The following is a 16,367-nucleotide window of genomic DNA, read 5'->3' on the forward strand; positions in this document are numbered from 1 at the left end:
CATGTAAAATTGTTCTGACAGTTTCTTTATTGGCGTTTACAGTCTCAGTAATCATCCGAATGCTCATACGACGATCTCCGCGCACAATTTCATTTAATTTGGGCTCTGTTTGCGGAGTTGAAACAGAGAGGTCGACCTGGACGTTGGTCATCTTTAACGCTCTCTCGGCCTTCAGAAAACCGTTTATACCATTCGAAAACACGCGCACGAGATAGAGAATTCTCACCATAGGTCTCTTTCAATAAATTATAGCACTCAGTCGGAGTTTTTTTTTAATTTAACGAGAAATTTCACATTAATCCGTTGCTCATGTTTTCATGCGTCACACATTGTTATCGGCACGAGAAAAAACACGTTCTTTTCTAACCTCTACAGAAAAAATACTACTATAGCGACAAAAACGTGTTTTCGTACTGAAAGAGTAGACACTTCCAGCTATCCAATGCTGCATATGTTTCCCTCTCTTCCCCTCTAGGACGCCTTCTGCGCGCGCAGTCTCGTTATTTAATAGCCAGACCTCATTACTATTATGTGCATTTTTCAATGATTCTATCCTTATTTACCGTTATTCAACATTATCGCTGCAACTAAAATGCCAAAATAATAAATCAATTAAATACAGCTGATTTAACAACGACATTCTTTTTAAAAAAGAGTTTCCCACCACTTGCAAAAGCATTTGAACTAGCAATGAACTTCTCCTTGCAATGAAGTTAATAAATTCTCCTTATAATCCTATTTTCGAATCATTGGACATACCACACCTGACAAGTGTTCTATCTAGAAACATTATTATTTCTAGATACCAAACTGAATTTAGTCATAACACTCTCAAGGAGATTTTAAGTAACTATTCAGATTACATTGCAATCAATATAGATGGGTCAAAATTAGTAAGGTGTACAACCTGCTTACTTTGTACCAAAACTGGAGATTAAAAATACATTTACTCTAAATAATCAATCCAGCATCTTTTCCACTGAAGCATTTGTCTGTGCACTGATTCATTATCAGTATTAAATGCATTACAAAACTTTTTTTACTTTCTACACTTTATTCTGGCTTGCTAGAAAAGGGATTCCGACCAGCTCAGACTTGGAATTCGATATAAACTATTTTCATGAATAATTAATTAAGTATAGGAATTATGGAAATTCCCGTTTTTTGTAACGTTAATTTTAGTATAAACGAAACAATATCGTTCATGTCAAATATTCATTTAATTATCATTTTTTATGTTGAGATATTAAAGTTTTTATTAAAGTAATTTGCATATTGAGTTTAATAATTATATAAAGACTGAAATCTGTTTTAATTTTAAGATTATTGATGACAATATGTGTCATCATCTTTTTATTAATATGTATCTGTTAATAAATTTTTTGAATATTAATATTTTCGAGATGTATTATTTTATTTTTGTTTCGATACGATATAAATCTTTTTTAAAAGTATATTATTGAATATGTGACCTTTTTTTACAGCTTATGGGTAAATATCTCAATTTTTATAGTTTTTTGTGATAATTCTCTGATATGTTTTCTGATCTATGTTTTTCTGATGTTTTTGAGAGAAATGTTTGTTTAGTTTATTTATTCTTGAGTTCCTTCATGAGTTTTAGGTTAAAACTCATTGGCGCCCATTTTGTTTTACAGTTTATCTATAATTTACCTATATGTTTTTGATCTACACTGTTCTACCATCTATATCCTTACCCACCCCCAATGATGCGCCCAAAGCGCAGGTCAGCTTTTTCGCCGCACCATGAATCACAAAATTTTACTTCATTTATAAAAGGTATATAATTAAAAATACCCTTTCGGATTACATCACAGAACGTTCTCGGACTAGAAAGTCCATCATCAGTGTAATATTACAAGGCACGTGGTGTTCGTGTGTATTAAGGTATAAAATTTTATACCTTAATACACACGAACACCACGTGCTTTGTATTCAACAGGTATACTAGCCACTCCTGGATATCTCCACTTCATGGTTTGTTCCAGTTTCACTTTTTAATATTACAAGGTATACATGAGTCGAGCCACTAAATATCTGGGTAAAAATCCTTAAAAAGTTCCAAAATTTGTTTTTCTGTTACACTATTGTTAAAAATATGTTGTTATGTTGCCATCTAGAACCCATTCAGACAAGGTCTGAGGGAGTCTTACGTTGCTATGCAGGATATCTGTTAAATACTTTAACATCACAACATATTTTTAACAATAATGTAACACAAAACAAATTTTTGTAACTTTTTTAGGGTTCTTACCCAGATATTTAGTTACTTGACTTATGTATACCTGGTAATATTACACTGATGTTGGACTTTTTAGTCCGAAAACGTTCTGTGATGTAACCGGAAGGATATTTGATGAGCCTAGAAGCCAAGGGGTACAAGTGCAATTTTAAACAAAATGGAGTTAAGTGCACTAAGTAGTTGCTAAGGAGTCAAATATTGTTGTGGCAAAGGGATACAAGTGTATCACTGTACAGTGCTACAATCTAGCGGATGGTATAAGCACTACCTCAAATATCAGCTGTTTTCCTGAGAAGCCAAGAGGTACAAGCGCCACTTGTATCCCTTGGCCTCCAACTGACTGTCATCAGAGTTGTTTGTTGTTGAATGTTGTACACGCTTGTCGACACTGTTGCTGTCGTATCTTTTAATTCAAACTTTACCCATATTATTCTACGATAGTTGGCAACTTAGTAAAGTAACCAAAGTTTTGCTACCTTAATCGAAATGGACATCGCAAGTATTGTAGATGAAGAAGAACAGGAGTCTCAACATAACCTCTTTAGCGGTAAGTGAAAATTCTGTAAAGCTAAAGTTTGTGTTTATAAAGGCTATGAATCAGACTATTATCAGATAAAACTAGCGCATGTCTTATTTTTTCAGACGACTCAGATGCATATTCTACATACCAGCCTCAATCTAGTGACAGAAACAGTGAATCCGAAGTAGAACCTGAACTACCTAAACCAGGACCATGGAAAGAACATAACAAACACCCCGGTAAGAAGAGGCTGAGAAGGTCAGACAATTGGGCACGGGTACGTGCAAAGTAGGCAAGAAATGAAGGGCACCTTTATACCGACCGAAAAGGAACAGTGCATCGAGCAAAGCGTATGGAAGAGTTTAACCATAACTGTAGATACGGTTGTAATACAAATATCCCTAATGACAAATGCCAATCTATTTTTGACAGTTATTGGGGACTTGGAAGCTGGGACCTTCAAATTTTTTTTTGTATGTTCCTGCATTAGCCTTCAAGATCCTGCAAGAAAAAAACCTAATGCGAGCTATGTAAAGAGAACAAGTTGTACTTACACATTAGAAGGGTATAGAGTATGTAAGGCTTTTTTTATGAAAACCCTTGATGTCAGTAATAAACGAATTACTAATGTTATAATGAAAAAAATGACCAGCACAAGCTCGGTTTCTCACAAGGACCAAAGAGATCGTAAAGCTCCATCGAATAAAACAACAGATGAAACCATTTACTTAATCAAAGAGCACTTAAAGTCGCTTCCTTAGTACAGTAGCCATTACTCTAGGATTAGATCTCCAAATGTGAAGTATTTGAGCGTGGAACTGAAATGAAAAAAATCTACACTTTGTATGTAGAACTGTGTATGGAAAGAAACGTAAACCCTGCGAAGGAGAGTTGCTATAGGTATATTTTCTGTACTAATTTTAACCTTTCCTCAAGAGACCTCACACCGATACGTGTGACAAATAGTGACACACAACAGAATATTATTAATAATGGTGTGGTTCCAGAAAGAGTTGCAACAGCAAAAATTGAAAAAGAATTACACTTGCGCAAGGCACAAGCTGCAAAAAAATGCAAAGGATGATGATGCATCGAATTTCAAAGATGACCCAACTACAGTAGTTGTATACTTTGATTTACAAAAAACGCTTCCAACTCCTAGTTTAACCTGCAAAAAAGCATACTATAGCCGTAAACTTTGGACTTATAATTTTTGTGTGCACAATGTTTGCACTGGAAAGGCACAGATGTTTTTGTGGCATGAAGGCCAAGGTAATCGTGGTTGCATCGAAATTGCTTCCTGCCTTTGGAAATACATCCAGACGCTGCCAGCAACCGTTAAAGCGCATAATTCTGTACAGTGACAAGTGAGGTGGCCAAAACAAAAGTCATTATATTGCAAAGTTCTGGCATTATGTAGTCCAAAAGACACAAATGGATACTGTTGACCACAGGTTTCTGATAGTGGAACATTCATTCATGGACCAAGAGTTCGGGATTATCGAAAAAGCGAAAAACAGAAACCATCAGCAGGTTTATGTACCAAGTATGTGGGCCGACATCATAGTGAAATCTAGTAGGAAGTTCATGGTGACGCAAATGGAGGATGATGACTTTGTGTCTTTAGATTCACTAGAACCTAGAAAAAATGTACCAGGTATCAGTAAAATGCAGCGTATGCATTTTGAGAAAGCATATCCATACATAGACACTGTTTTACACAGAAAGCTTCAACCTTCCTACCTTTTACCAGCTGAACATGAAGTCCTCAAGAGCTGGTCGACCTCTCAACGAACTCCTGTTATTAGCAGCAACAGGAGACAAGCCAAAAATCAAGAAACTTAAATTTGACAACTTACAGTCACTTTTGCCATACGTTCCCCCTATCTACCACGACTTCTTCAACACCTTACAATACGCTAATGGGCCTAACAATATTCCTGTCGAAGTTAACCAGAATGCTATTGTTCCCCCAGATGCCGAAGAGCCAGGAAACATTTTTGATAGCGAGTCAGAAACTGATTAGTTATACTTCAGGAATGGTAGTATTAAACTGATTTAAACAATTTTGTAACTCATTATGTTAATGATTTTGTGTTAAATTACATTATTTTCACTAGAGTTGTATTTTTTACTCAATCCAAATTTTCATATACAAAACAAATCCAAAGGGTTCAGTCAATATCTGGTTCTTTTTTGGAAGCCAAGGGGTACAAGTGATCACTCTTATCACCTTATCAAGAATTGTAAAATAAGGGCAAAAAGACAAGATCTAAAACTTATTCTACAGCTTATGTAATACTAAAGTTATTTTAAAAAGTGTTTCATGTGTATAAAACAATTACTTATAATTTTAAAAGAGAGTTAAACTTAAACCTTCTTTTTCTCATTATCAGTATTTACTCACTTGTACCCCTTGGCTTCTAGGCTCCTCATTTGTAATTATATACCTTTTATAAAGTGTTTTTAAATAAAACTTTTATTTTTTAAATATTTTTACAATTAAGGATTAATTTTTTTGTATATTTTCAGGAGAAGCGACAAATCATCAACATTGGAGAAAGTTTAGTCAAGATAGGTTTCGCACTTCCTGAGCATATCGAAAAACCACTTTCCGAAGATCCTTTCTTCCTAAGATATTATGGCCTATTACTGAAAGCTGAAAAAGTTGCATTGCGCAAACAGTTAGGTCTAAAATATTACATTATACCCACGAAGAAATTAGCAAAACAGTTTAACGAATTATTTTTCGCTCTTTTTGTCCAAACCAAACAAAAGGTTCCTAAATTGATTGAAAAGATTCCAAAGGCATACCAATCATAGCAATCAAGGTATGACATAGTATTTGGTTGCTTCATTTTAACTTTACAAATATTGGGTTTATATAATATTTTACTCTTCTTTTTTTATCCACACCATGACAAAACCCTCTGGGAGGATATATTGTTAGCTGTGGAAACATGATATTAGGCCTGTCGCCAATTTTCGATAACATTGGTAATTTTGACGTTGTTTTTAATGTGCGATAATAATTTGTCTATATTATATGAACTGTGTTTTATTACCACTAAGTTCATTATCATTACTAGTTCTTTATGTATACGCTCTTGATGCTTAATAAGAAACAGTTTCATCGGTATGAATGATACTAATCAAGTTTTCATGCTACTATAATATTCATATCGTCGGTACACAGCCAAAGTGGCGTATCTGAAAATTTGACGTTTTGAGAAAATGGGATTTGAATTTTGTTGCAACTTTTAAGCTTGCTTTTTCTTATCTTAGTTGGGCGTATTCTATTAATTTGGCACTATTACACAGGCACTATTATTATTATTAAATTTTATAAATCAAAAACTTAACCAAAAAAGACAAACATTTTGAAATTAAAAAAAAAACTGGACGTTGTGTTAGATACGTCAGTTTGGCTTTGTAATGTAATTTTTGCCAAGGACTTAGGTCAAGTATTTAGGGATCAAAATAACAATTAATACTTTATAAAAATATGTTTATTTTAAAAAGGAGAGTTATTTAGGATAATATTTTCACAAATTAATAAGTAAAATAAAATATGCATTTAATCTTCATGATCGGTGTCTTCAGTGGCATCTGATTCTGGCAGACAGTCTCTCTCATTAGCAGCAACGTTTAATGAGTTGTAAAAATTTTCGTAAATCTTTGGAATAGTTCCAGACGCACACATGCTCAACAGATCTTTTTTGTTTAGCTACTGATATTGGAAGGTTTCTGTCAAATGCTTTGGCAATATTTTTATTGTATTGTCGTGATGGTTTGACGATAAATCCCTCAGTGAAATCCAAACGGTAATCAGTTTTGTATGACACTTTTACTCCTTCCTCAGACTTAGAGTACCTCACGTGGCATATTTTTCTCCAGGGTAAGCCTCGTAATTTTTGCTTGTATAATGATTTGAAGTCCAAAAACTCATCAAACCTCATTTCTGTTACCTGAAAAGGACTGGGTTTATTCCTCGCACTTCGAATTACTTGGGCCCATCCTTCCGGAGTGTACACAGGAATGTGTTTAGACTTTTTTTCTATTTTTGAGTGAATACTGTCACACTCCATTTCAGTATGCCCAGTTTAAAAAAATGTATGGTTTATCATTGTTAGTTCATTACTTTCGATCAATAAATTTATAATCATTGTGGAAAAAATGTAGTTTTTTTGTTCCCCTCCGCAACTATCCGACATCATGTTAACAGTAGTAATATTTTCTTGATGTAAAATATATTTCCTAATGCAGGTTGCGATTTTGTTGGCTCCTCTTTGTCCATTACTCTCGTCCCATAAAAAACACATAACTTCTTGGTTATCAAGATTATAAACTGTTAAATTGTAAACTGCAAACTTTCGAAGATAAAAAATCTGACCTGCTGGTCCTTTTGGCGTATTCAGTACTGCCTGTAGATCAAAATTAAAAGAGAGAGTTCTTTCTTCAGATTGAGCCATTTTTTTATCCTTATCAAATAATACTATTATTATTAGATAACAAAAATAAACCAGAATGAAGCGTAACAAATATATTTACCGCATGCTCGTCATCTTTATTATCGAGTAAAATATTTGTATCGATGTCGTCGGGTTCAATACTTGTAATTAGATAATCCTCCTGGCCAAGTTCCTCCTCTGTAAAACTACCTATGGCAGACTCCTAAAAAAGTAGGTATCTATATGTACATTGATTTCAACTTCACTTTGAGTTATAACTTAGAAGTAGTGGTAAAATTACCTTACCTTTCCTTCGATTTGAACTGGTAGTTGTGTAATGTCAACTGCTACGTTTTCCATTTCGTTTAATTGGGCTTGTAAGACACATTTTAAGGAAGTGTTATGTTCCGCTCTCTCTGACTAAGGAACGTCCTGTGTGTGTGTGTAGAACATTCCAGATTTTCCAAGGAAGTCTACAAAGTAGCAGTCGCAAATTAATTATTAAAAAATCTACATTAGATGGAAAAAAGTGTGAAAATTGTATCATCTTACAACATTTTCTTGGCTCCTACTATTACTCTGTTGTAAAGTCTGAGATTGTACAGTATTTCTTTCAGCTGAAACATCGGCATCATTTGATTTTGTTTTATCTAATTCAACATTGTTAGTGTCCACATAATCATTATCCGTTGAATTTTCACATGATTTCTACAAAATGATAATTAATTTACTTATTTTATTTAACAATATTCGGAATTAGGAAACTTTTTAATAGGTACTCACTTTCTTTCTACAAAGTTGAAGCATAACCTCTGATCTTCTTTTCACCCCACCATGCATTGGTTGGTATCTTTTCATTCTTACTAATATGAATTAATACGTTAAGGTATTAAAAAGTAATATTTGTTATGGCCACTAAATAGTACAAAACAAACAATAAAACACGAAATAAAATCAACACATTTGTACACTAGACAAAATCAACCGTTAGATACGTCGACTTAACAAGATTATAATATTGTTGCACGAGGTTGCCGTGTCAGTTACAATGACACAATGACGCATCTATACATACGCCACTTTGGTTTTGAAAGGAACCTTGAGTTATCACTAGACTGAAATGGCGTATGTATATGTGTCATTTTGGTTTTGAAAATCACCATTCGTTTTGCTATACGCCAAATGAGAATTGAGGTTTAAAATCATTTTCGTAACTAGATTCCATTACGTCGTTCTGGCATTGCGAAGAAAATTTAAAATCATGTAAACATGCAACAAAACCCCAAACTAGCCAAATTTTGCAGATACGCCACTTTGGCTTTGTACCGACGATATTAGCTATAGATAACTCCAGCTCTTAGCCGCTAGAATGCATGTGCCTAAGATTCAGAAGGGATTATGAAATAATCATGTAACATATTCTAGTATAACTTACACAATCATATAACAATACTGTAGTCATATGGTAGGATAATATATAACAAAAAAAAAATTCTAATTTTTTACATCTGCTTAAATTTATACTTTTATCTACAGCGTGCTGCATTAGTGCGAGGAAATCCATTTGTCGTAAGACATACGAAAAAAATTATTTAGTTAAAAGTTGGCCTCAGATAGGACCATACTTTGAAAATATTTTCAAATATACAGGGCCGCCCATATTGACAGGTTGGAATAAATTAGTAAAAGTAAAATCTTTTTTTAATGGAACATTCTATATATTTTTACAGCTTTTATATTCTTCTCGATGTTGTTTTTGCAATATAAGATTTTGCAACGTTATACGAGGTAATTTAAGATATAAATACTTTTTTAATAATTTCGTAGCAATATTAACAACCAGCAGAAATGTAGAGATTTGAAAAATATATATATATATATATATATATATATATATATATATATATATGTTTAAACGATTTTTAATATTGTCTTTTGGGACAAGTAATTGATGTAAATGTAAATCCCGCTAGGGGTAGATCAATTTTGGCAGTGAAGTAAAATGCTTTTACTGCTCATACTCACACTGCTTATATTTAATGCTTAAACTTCTTGATAACTTATATTGACAGATAACAAATACTGAGTAAAATATCCAGGCCCTAAGCTTTTTGCTAATTATAACCTCTAAATGGCACGAGTTCACATAAAATTAAAAAGAATAAAAAAACAACTAAAATTAATCAAATTATTGTTAAATATTTACAGAAAGAATAAGTATTCCATGTCATAACCGAAAAAATAAACAATAAGTTATGAGAACTTGATATGAGAGTATAAATCAGAATAACCATAATGTAAATATTAATATACAATATTAGGTTATGTGTAATGATACTTATAATGATTTTTTTGCCAATAATTGATTCTAAAACCACTAATAATGTGATACATTCCGACATTATAAGCAAATATCTAAATAAACAAGTTTTAATGGTATGAAAATTACAGTCACTCGTCATTCTCGTTCCAAAAGACTTGTTACGGTTTCGCGGATAAAAACCACCCACAAAATTCAAGATTTTCTGAAACATATTCCCAAAGTGTTTAGGATTTTTATGTCTTCGCCATGAACGACGAATTTTTCGTCCGGAGGTGTTCAGAAAAAAATCAATGCTTCCCGAACTGCATATTTCTAATGCGCAAGCGTTCTCCATTCAAATTACTTAAGCATGAGCTCCACAAATTCGACATATAATATTTATAAAGTAAATCATTAAATGACATTAATATAACCCTAAAATTCAAATCTATCTTGTCTAAAGTAGTAAATATTATAAATTCAAAAAAAAATTATTAGAAAGAAAAGTCGCATTCACCAAAAGGTTATTAGTGACGGAACACGGAACAAAATATAAATAACAAAAGTGAATAACTGCAGATTATAGAAACTGTCTATATATCTTAAATATTTAACTATATTATCATGAGAACAGTTTTGACCTAGAGCTTCTGCTAGAGCGTTCAAGATATTGTAACTATGTCTTTCTTATTCATATTTACCACAATTTATTAAAAACTGTTCGACTGTTAATCGAATCGAATGAACATTGATTAGATATGGATGGGTTATTCTTTAATGAATGGGTGAAAATGTAAGAGTGCGTTAATTTGGTATGTTCTAGACGTAAACGCGGAAGCACAATTTATTCACGCCTGTTAAACAACGGTGGAATTCACTGAGAAACATTATTTTTGATTTTATTCAGCTTAGAATTAGTTTGAGACCACTCATTTCGTCACATTGAATTGAAGAAAATTGAATTCTTCTTATAGTTGATGAGCTTGGTATTTTAGTAACTTTTCAAAAGGATGTTTCGGAAAAATATGTTTTAATGAGTTTAGAGAGCTAAGGAAATCTATTATGATCCGGGCTTTTGTGAAGGTAAACTCGTTAAAAAGTTTCACAGCACCGTGTATAACGTAGAGCGCAGCTGAATATGTGCTACATACATACATATGTATGTTTGACACTGTTTGCACTGAATTTATCAAAATAGGCAAGAGATGTATCACAGATTGGTAAATCGATCAGCCAAGGCTCAGGGTATTTGATATATCCGAGGAGAAAACAACCGGAGAATTAGTATTTAGATTTTGAAGTATGGATTTAATTCTTTCGTAATATGATTTTTTAGTATAGCGAATATCTTGGAATTTGTTTACATATTTGTTTATAAAAATGTTTTGATATATTGATATTGAAATATTACAACTGACTGAAGCTCCACGTGATAGGGCGAGGAACATGCAGCGGTGATGTAGCGGTGGTTCTCCTAAAAGAGCAAATGCTGGGTATAGGGGAAGTTGGAAAGGCCCATGTGATTAGTCTAAAACTTTTATTATGAATAATATCTAATGATTTAAGAAGAGATTGATTAGCAGTTGAATAGGCAATTGCTCCATAATCTAGCTTAGAACGTATTAAAGATTTATACAGAAGAAGTAGAGTGGATTGGTCTGAGCCCCATTTTTTGTTACAGAGGGATCTTAATTCATTTAATCTTTAATAAAGGAAAGGAAGAGTTGTGAGATATAATCTTTTCATGTTAGCTTTGAATCAAAGATTAAACCCAAGAATTTGTGATGATCTCTAAACTCCAGCTATTTCTCATAGATTCTCAGAGTGGGGGGTTGTGGCAAGGAGCTTGAAGAAGATGTAACCTCTATTGATTTTTCTATTGAAAATTGAAAACCTGTAAGGAGTGACCAATTTTCGAGAGTACCTAAAAAGTTTTGAAGAATTGAGGACATTAAGGGGATATTTTTGCCTTTAATACAGATACTACTAGGTCATCTGCGTGCAGACAGGCTTGTAAGAGTCCTTGAATGTTTTTTATTATATCATTTATTGCTACTAGAAATAATGTTGGAGTGAGTATGGATCCTTGGTGTGTACCATTTTCCAAACTATAAATATTTGAAAAAATATTATTTATTTTCAAAAAAGATCTGTTGTTTAAAAAGACTTGGATGAAGACAAGGCAGTGACCTTGAATATTCCATTTATGAACTTGTTTCAAAATGTTGTCCTTCCAAGCTTTATTAAATTCACGTTCTAAATCAAAAAATCTAGCAACACATTTTTGACTTGTAGCAAGATCTTCATGTATCTCACTTTCTAGTCTAAAATGTTGTCTGTGGTTGACCGATCTTGTCTAAAGCCATTTTGCTCGGAGATTAAGAAATTGGAATTTTCTGAAACCAATAAGAGCCTGGAATTAACAATATTTTCTAGTAATTTGCATGCTGTCGATGTCAGAGGTATGAGTCGCTATGATTCTGGGTCATATTTAGGTTTGTCAGTTTTTAGGAGAGGATTGACTATTGCCTTTGACCAAATCATCACTACTGATGTGATGTTTAAGAGATACGTTATGGCTGAAACAGGGAAATGTTTAAGAAATTCTGAAGGAATATCATCAGGTTCAGGACTAGAATCCTTCAAGTTACGAAGAGATGAGTTTATTCCTTGAAAAGAGATAAGATGGTTTAAGGAGTTATTTTGAACTTCAAGCGGATGAATGGGGTTTTGTTTGGCGAATTCTCTGGCTTTAAGAAAATTGGCAGTATACTGTTGATTCGATGAGTGACTTTAATAGATTCTCTCAACAATGTTTGCAATATCATTGCTCGATGTTATGAAATTATTATTTTCTTTTAAACCCGTGTAATTGTGTGAAGAATGTAAACCAGATATGTTTCTAACTTGTTCTAGACATTAGAAAGAGGGGTATTGCTATTCATTTCCGATACGTACTTATTCCATAACAATTTTTTAGCAGTTTTGACTGTGTTCTTGCTTTTAGCATTTCGAATTTTACTTTATTTTCGGGTGTTTTATGCTTTTTGTATCAGTTTAGGGTGATTTACTTTCAAAGATTGCTGTAGCAGTACGATCTTTCCACCTCGGTACAGGACATCGGCCGTTAACAGACTTAGATTTACCAATACATTTCTGGGCAGCGGTTAAGATAAGTTGATTAAACTGCTCTATAGTCGATTTAATAGCATCTGTTATTTTCAAACTGGATATATTATTATCGATATATTCGGAGAATGTTTGCCAATTTACATTTTTTATTCTTCACTTAGATATGAATATGGGACATGATGAGGAAAAATTAGGGTTTCGAATGAACCCTAATGGAAATGGTCACTACCATATGTATAGGCTTGAGCATCCTAACTGAGGCAATAAGCTAAATTTAGGTCACAGAGAGTTGAGGAATACCCTGTTGAAATACTGAATCTTGTAGTGCTACCGTCATTAAGAAAATGTATATTAAGTTTATCTAAGATGTCGGCAATACTTGTGCCCCTTGCAGGTGTGTAATCTGAACCACATGTTATGTTGTGAGCATTAAAGTCGCCTAGAATTACACGAGGACGTGGCAGTTGCTCTAATAACCTGCAAAGGCTATCAAAATTTACTTTTATGTCACAAGGAAGGTAAACATTGCAAATAGACACTAAATTGGCAGTTGTGGTTCTGACAGCGACATCCTCCAAATCACGCACGCATTTGTTTACTAATATCACTACACCACCGCTTGCACGACTTGCATCTGTACGGTCATTGGAATATTTAGTTTAAATTTATTGCTATGAATTATGCAACTAATACTACACTGCAACTATCACTTTCTGTTCATTATATTATTTCTACTTTTATATAGGACTGTTTTACTTCATGTCGTTATGTTATCTTCCTTTTGGTCTCTGATTTGTTTTTCCCTGTCTCAGAAATTTTATGTAGCTACTCTATTGGATTGATGCTGACGCACCCGAAATAAAACCCGTCAGTACCGGAAGTGTTTGGTACAGTAAATAAGGAAGAAATTTACTGATTTAGTACAAAATATTCGAAAGTGTAATTATTATATATGATTGTTAAACTATTAAAATTCTTTTCTTGTATGCTTTTTACCCAATGTTAGAGCGGTCACTGGATAACACTAATATGTTATCAGTTTCAATGACAGAAATAATAATCGGTTATGGCGGTAAGTCTACTATGTGTAGAGTATATGTCCACTACATCATTTTCGGTCCGTACTGAATTAACATTTGTATATTTTTCCGTTTAAAACAAAAAATAATGACTTCTTAAACATACCAAATTTATAAAATAGTTAAAGAAAGTTCCTAATTTTGTACAAAAGACAGGTGTGCCATGCTTTATGGAGTGAAATAAACTCAAGTTTATGTTTTTTTTTATAATAAAACTACAAATTTACCAATGCTATCTTTAATCTCAGTAATAGTAAATTATATCAGATATTTGTAAGTAGATATTTATAGAATATGCAGCTTCTGAGAGAAACCAATCTTACAAAACATGTATATAAAAAGGTTACATACTTTTATGCAATATGCGAAAACGGTTTTTTCAATCAACTATGTTTACTCTTTTACATTGAGCCTCCAAAATAATTTCTATAAAATATATAAATATATATATTCCGGAATACAAAAATATCTGATATAGACAGTACAAATTTCTTTTTGAATCTTGCGAAATGTAAGATGTAATACTAACTAAAACACGCTTTTGAAATCTAAATTGTTAATAAAAATTTCTAAATTTTTTTAGCAACCGTTAGATGCCCTTGTTGCTGTTTTAGTGTCATAGATTATCCTCTGTTATTGTTTTGATTATATCCGAATTCTATTTTATTAATAAACGTTTGTACCTTGCCGATTTCTTTTATTTTGTTACTCCTTTACATAATAAAGATTCCACCTCAGAATGCAACAACTATAAATGATTAATTTCATTGATAACACATACAAGTTAAATCCTTCTACAGATAATACACAATTGATTAGACTAATGTACCGAAAAATAGCTGCTGATGAAGTCCGAATCGTAAAGAGAAGGGCCACGAGAGCAAATTTTGAATTTACGACAACTGATCGAAAAATCAAGAGAATATAAAATGTCCCTATGTATCTCTGTATCACGGAGTACGAAAAAGCCTTCGATAACATCTCTCTACAGCCCAAATCGAGTATTGGCCCCCTCCAAACTATGCCTCCAATCTTGCTGGCCTTTTCCGTTGCCTTTCTTTTGGTCTTGCGCCCTGAATTTTATTATCTAGTGCTCTTTTCGACAATCTGTCGGCCTCCATTCTCAATACATGACTAGCCTATCGAAGTTTCTCAAGTTTAACGAATTCTGAGATTGCTGCCTCTTTGAACAGTTGTACCTGGTCGTTTTCGTTAATAGGCCCAATATCTTCCTTAGGACATTTCTTTCAAGGACTTCTTCTCTAGATTTTTTTTTACATTGTCTGTCAGCATCCATGTCTCGCATCTATTACGTAGTATTGGTCTGATTATAGGTTTTTTCGATAACATACAGTGACATTTACTACGGCAAATCCTTAATGATATGAATATTCAGATCCACCTAGTTAAACTAATAAAATTTGTATGAGATTGGAAAAAAATATTCTTCGCGGTGCAAAATTAGAAAAGGCACCAGACAAGGCTGCATATTAGCCCCAAGGTTATTTATATAGTGAACACATGAGACTTGTTCTAGATGAATGAAAACATTTCAGTAGGCGGAGTCAAGGTGTCCAATCTTCTCTTTGCTAATGACACATTGTTTATTTTTCTGTGCTCTCAATAGCAAGGCAGAACTTACGTTGATTCTCGACAAACTAAAAAGAGTTAGCGAAGAACATGGAATTAATAAAAACAAGATAAATATGATTGTTGATAGAACAGTTGTTATATCAACAAATTATCTAATCTGATCAAAATATTGCTGGAGATGAAGTAGGTAATTAAAAGTTTTATTTATTTAGACAACACCATCAACAACAATGAAATATGTGAACATGAAATTCGACTACGTATATACATGGCTAGAACGGTTTTGTCAAACCTCACTAAAATATGGATAAACACACATTAAAATTAATCTTTTACAAACATGTTGGCGTAATGATGTAATCTACAATTTTTTAAATACAAATCGAGGTCAAATGACAAATCTTCTAATCGCCCTTGCAATGATGCAATTATTTGAATATTTATTTTACAAGTTTAACCAAAACTTTTGATTTATTAATGCTGTAACATTTTTTTTTTTATAATTAAAATAGCAAACAATTTTTAATCCCTTTACCCCTGTTGCTGAGAGGCCCATGGCCGTATTTGCAAATATATACGCGGGTGGTCTTGTTTACCATTAGAAAATTTTATTGGAACCTACCGACTTTCTGAACCACGGAGTTCTCAAAAGACGGATAGGTCCTATTTATCAAAAGACGCTGAAGTAGTGCACTTTATGGTAGGGCTTGGTTAATCTCTTTCGGTTCCAGGCGGGTTCTGTTTGAAATTTTGGTAAACAAAGTCATAAAAGCACTTTATAGTATTTTTCTGAAAGAACGTAATTCAGAAGATTTTATCTCTTCTCACGTGTCCAACGACAAAAGTCCTGTTACTGTCTATGTTCGTTAGAACCTTTCTATCTTCCTAGAAATGGAAACAGCCTGGCCTGTCATTTTTAAGTGGGGAATATCCCACCTTTTTTTGGGAAGCTTGTGAAATTTTGAGAGGAAGAACATCAGTTATGACAGGGCAGTATTTGAGTGAAGACGCTTGATCTCTTACCGTTCTC

At 33.1% G+C, this 16,367-nt stretch overlaps 1 protein-coding gene and 1 long non-coding RNA gene across 2 annotated transcripts in view; one reads left to right on the forward strand and one right to left on the reverse strand.

Moving 5' to 3' along the window:
- The window catches only part of LOC140434959 (protein C3orf33), a 37,107-nt gene extending 22,675 nt beyond the window's left edge, over window positions 1-14,432 (forward strand). Inside the window, exons 4-5 of the mRNA XM_072523605.1 lie at window positions 5,313-5,611; window positions 14,328-14,432. Coding sequence (XP_072379706.1) covers window positions 5,313-5,603 — 291 coding nt within the window. The 3' untranslated portion in view covers window positions 5,604-5,611; window positions 14,328-14,432. The remainder of the gene's footprint in view (window positions 1-5,312; window positions 5,612-14,327) is intronic.
- LOC140434960 (uncharacterized) lies at window positions 5,813-8,199 on the reverse strand. The gene is made up of 2 exons (XR_011950100.1): window positions 8,015-8,199; window positions 5,813-7,939 (listed from the first exon to the last, which is right to left on the reverse strand). It is a non-coding gene; the product is annotated as an uncharacterized lncRNA (long non-coding RNA).
- Window positions 14,433-16,367: the final 1,935 nt, after the last annotated feature.

This window comes from Diabrotica undecimpunctata, chromosome 2 (genome assembly GCF_040954645.1).
Source record: "Diabrotica undecimpunctata isolate CICGRU chromosome 2, icDiaUnde3, whole genome shotgun sequence".
In the NCBI taxonomy this organism is placed as follows: Eukaryota; Metazoa; Arthropoda; class Insecta; order Coleoptera; family Chrysomelidae; genus Diabrotica; species Diabrotica undecimpunctata.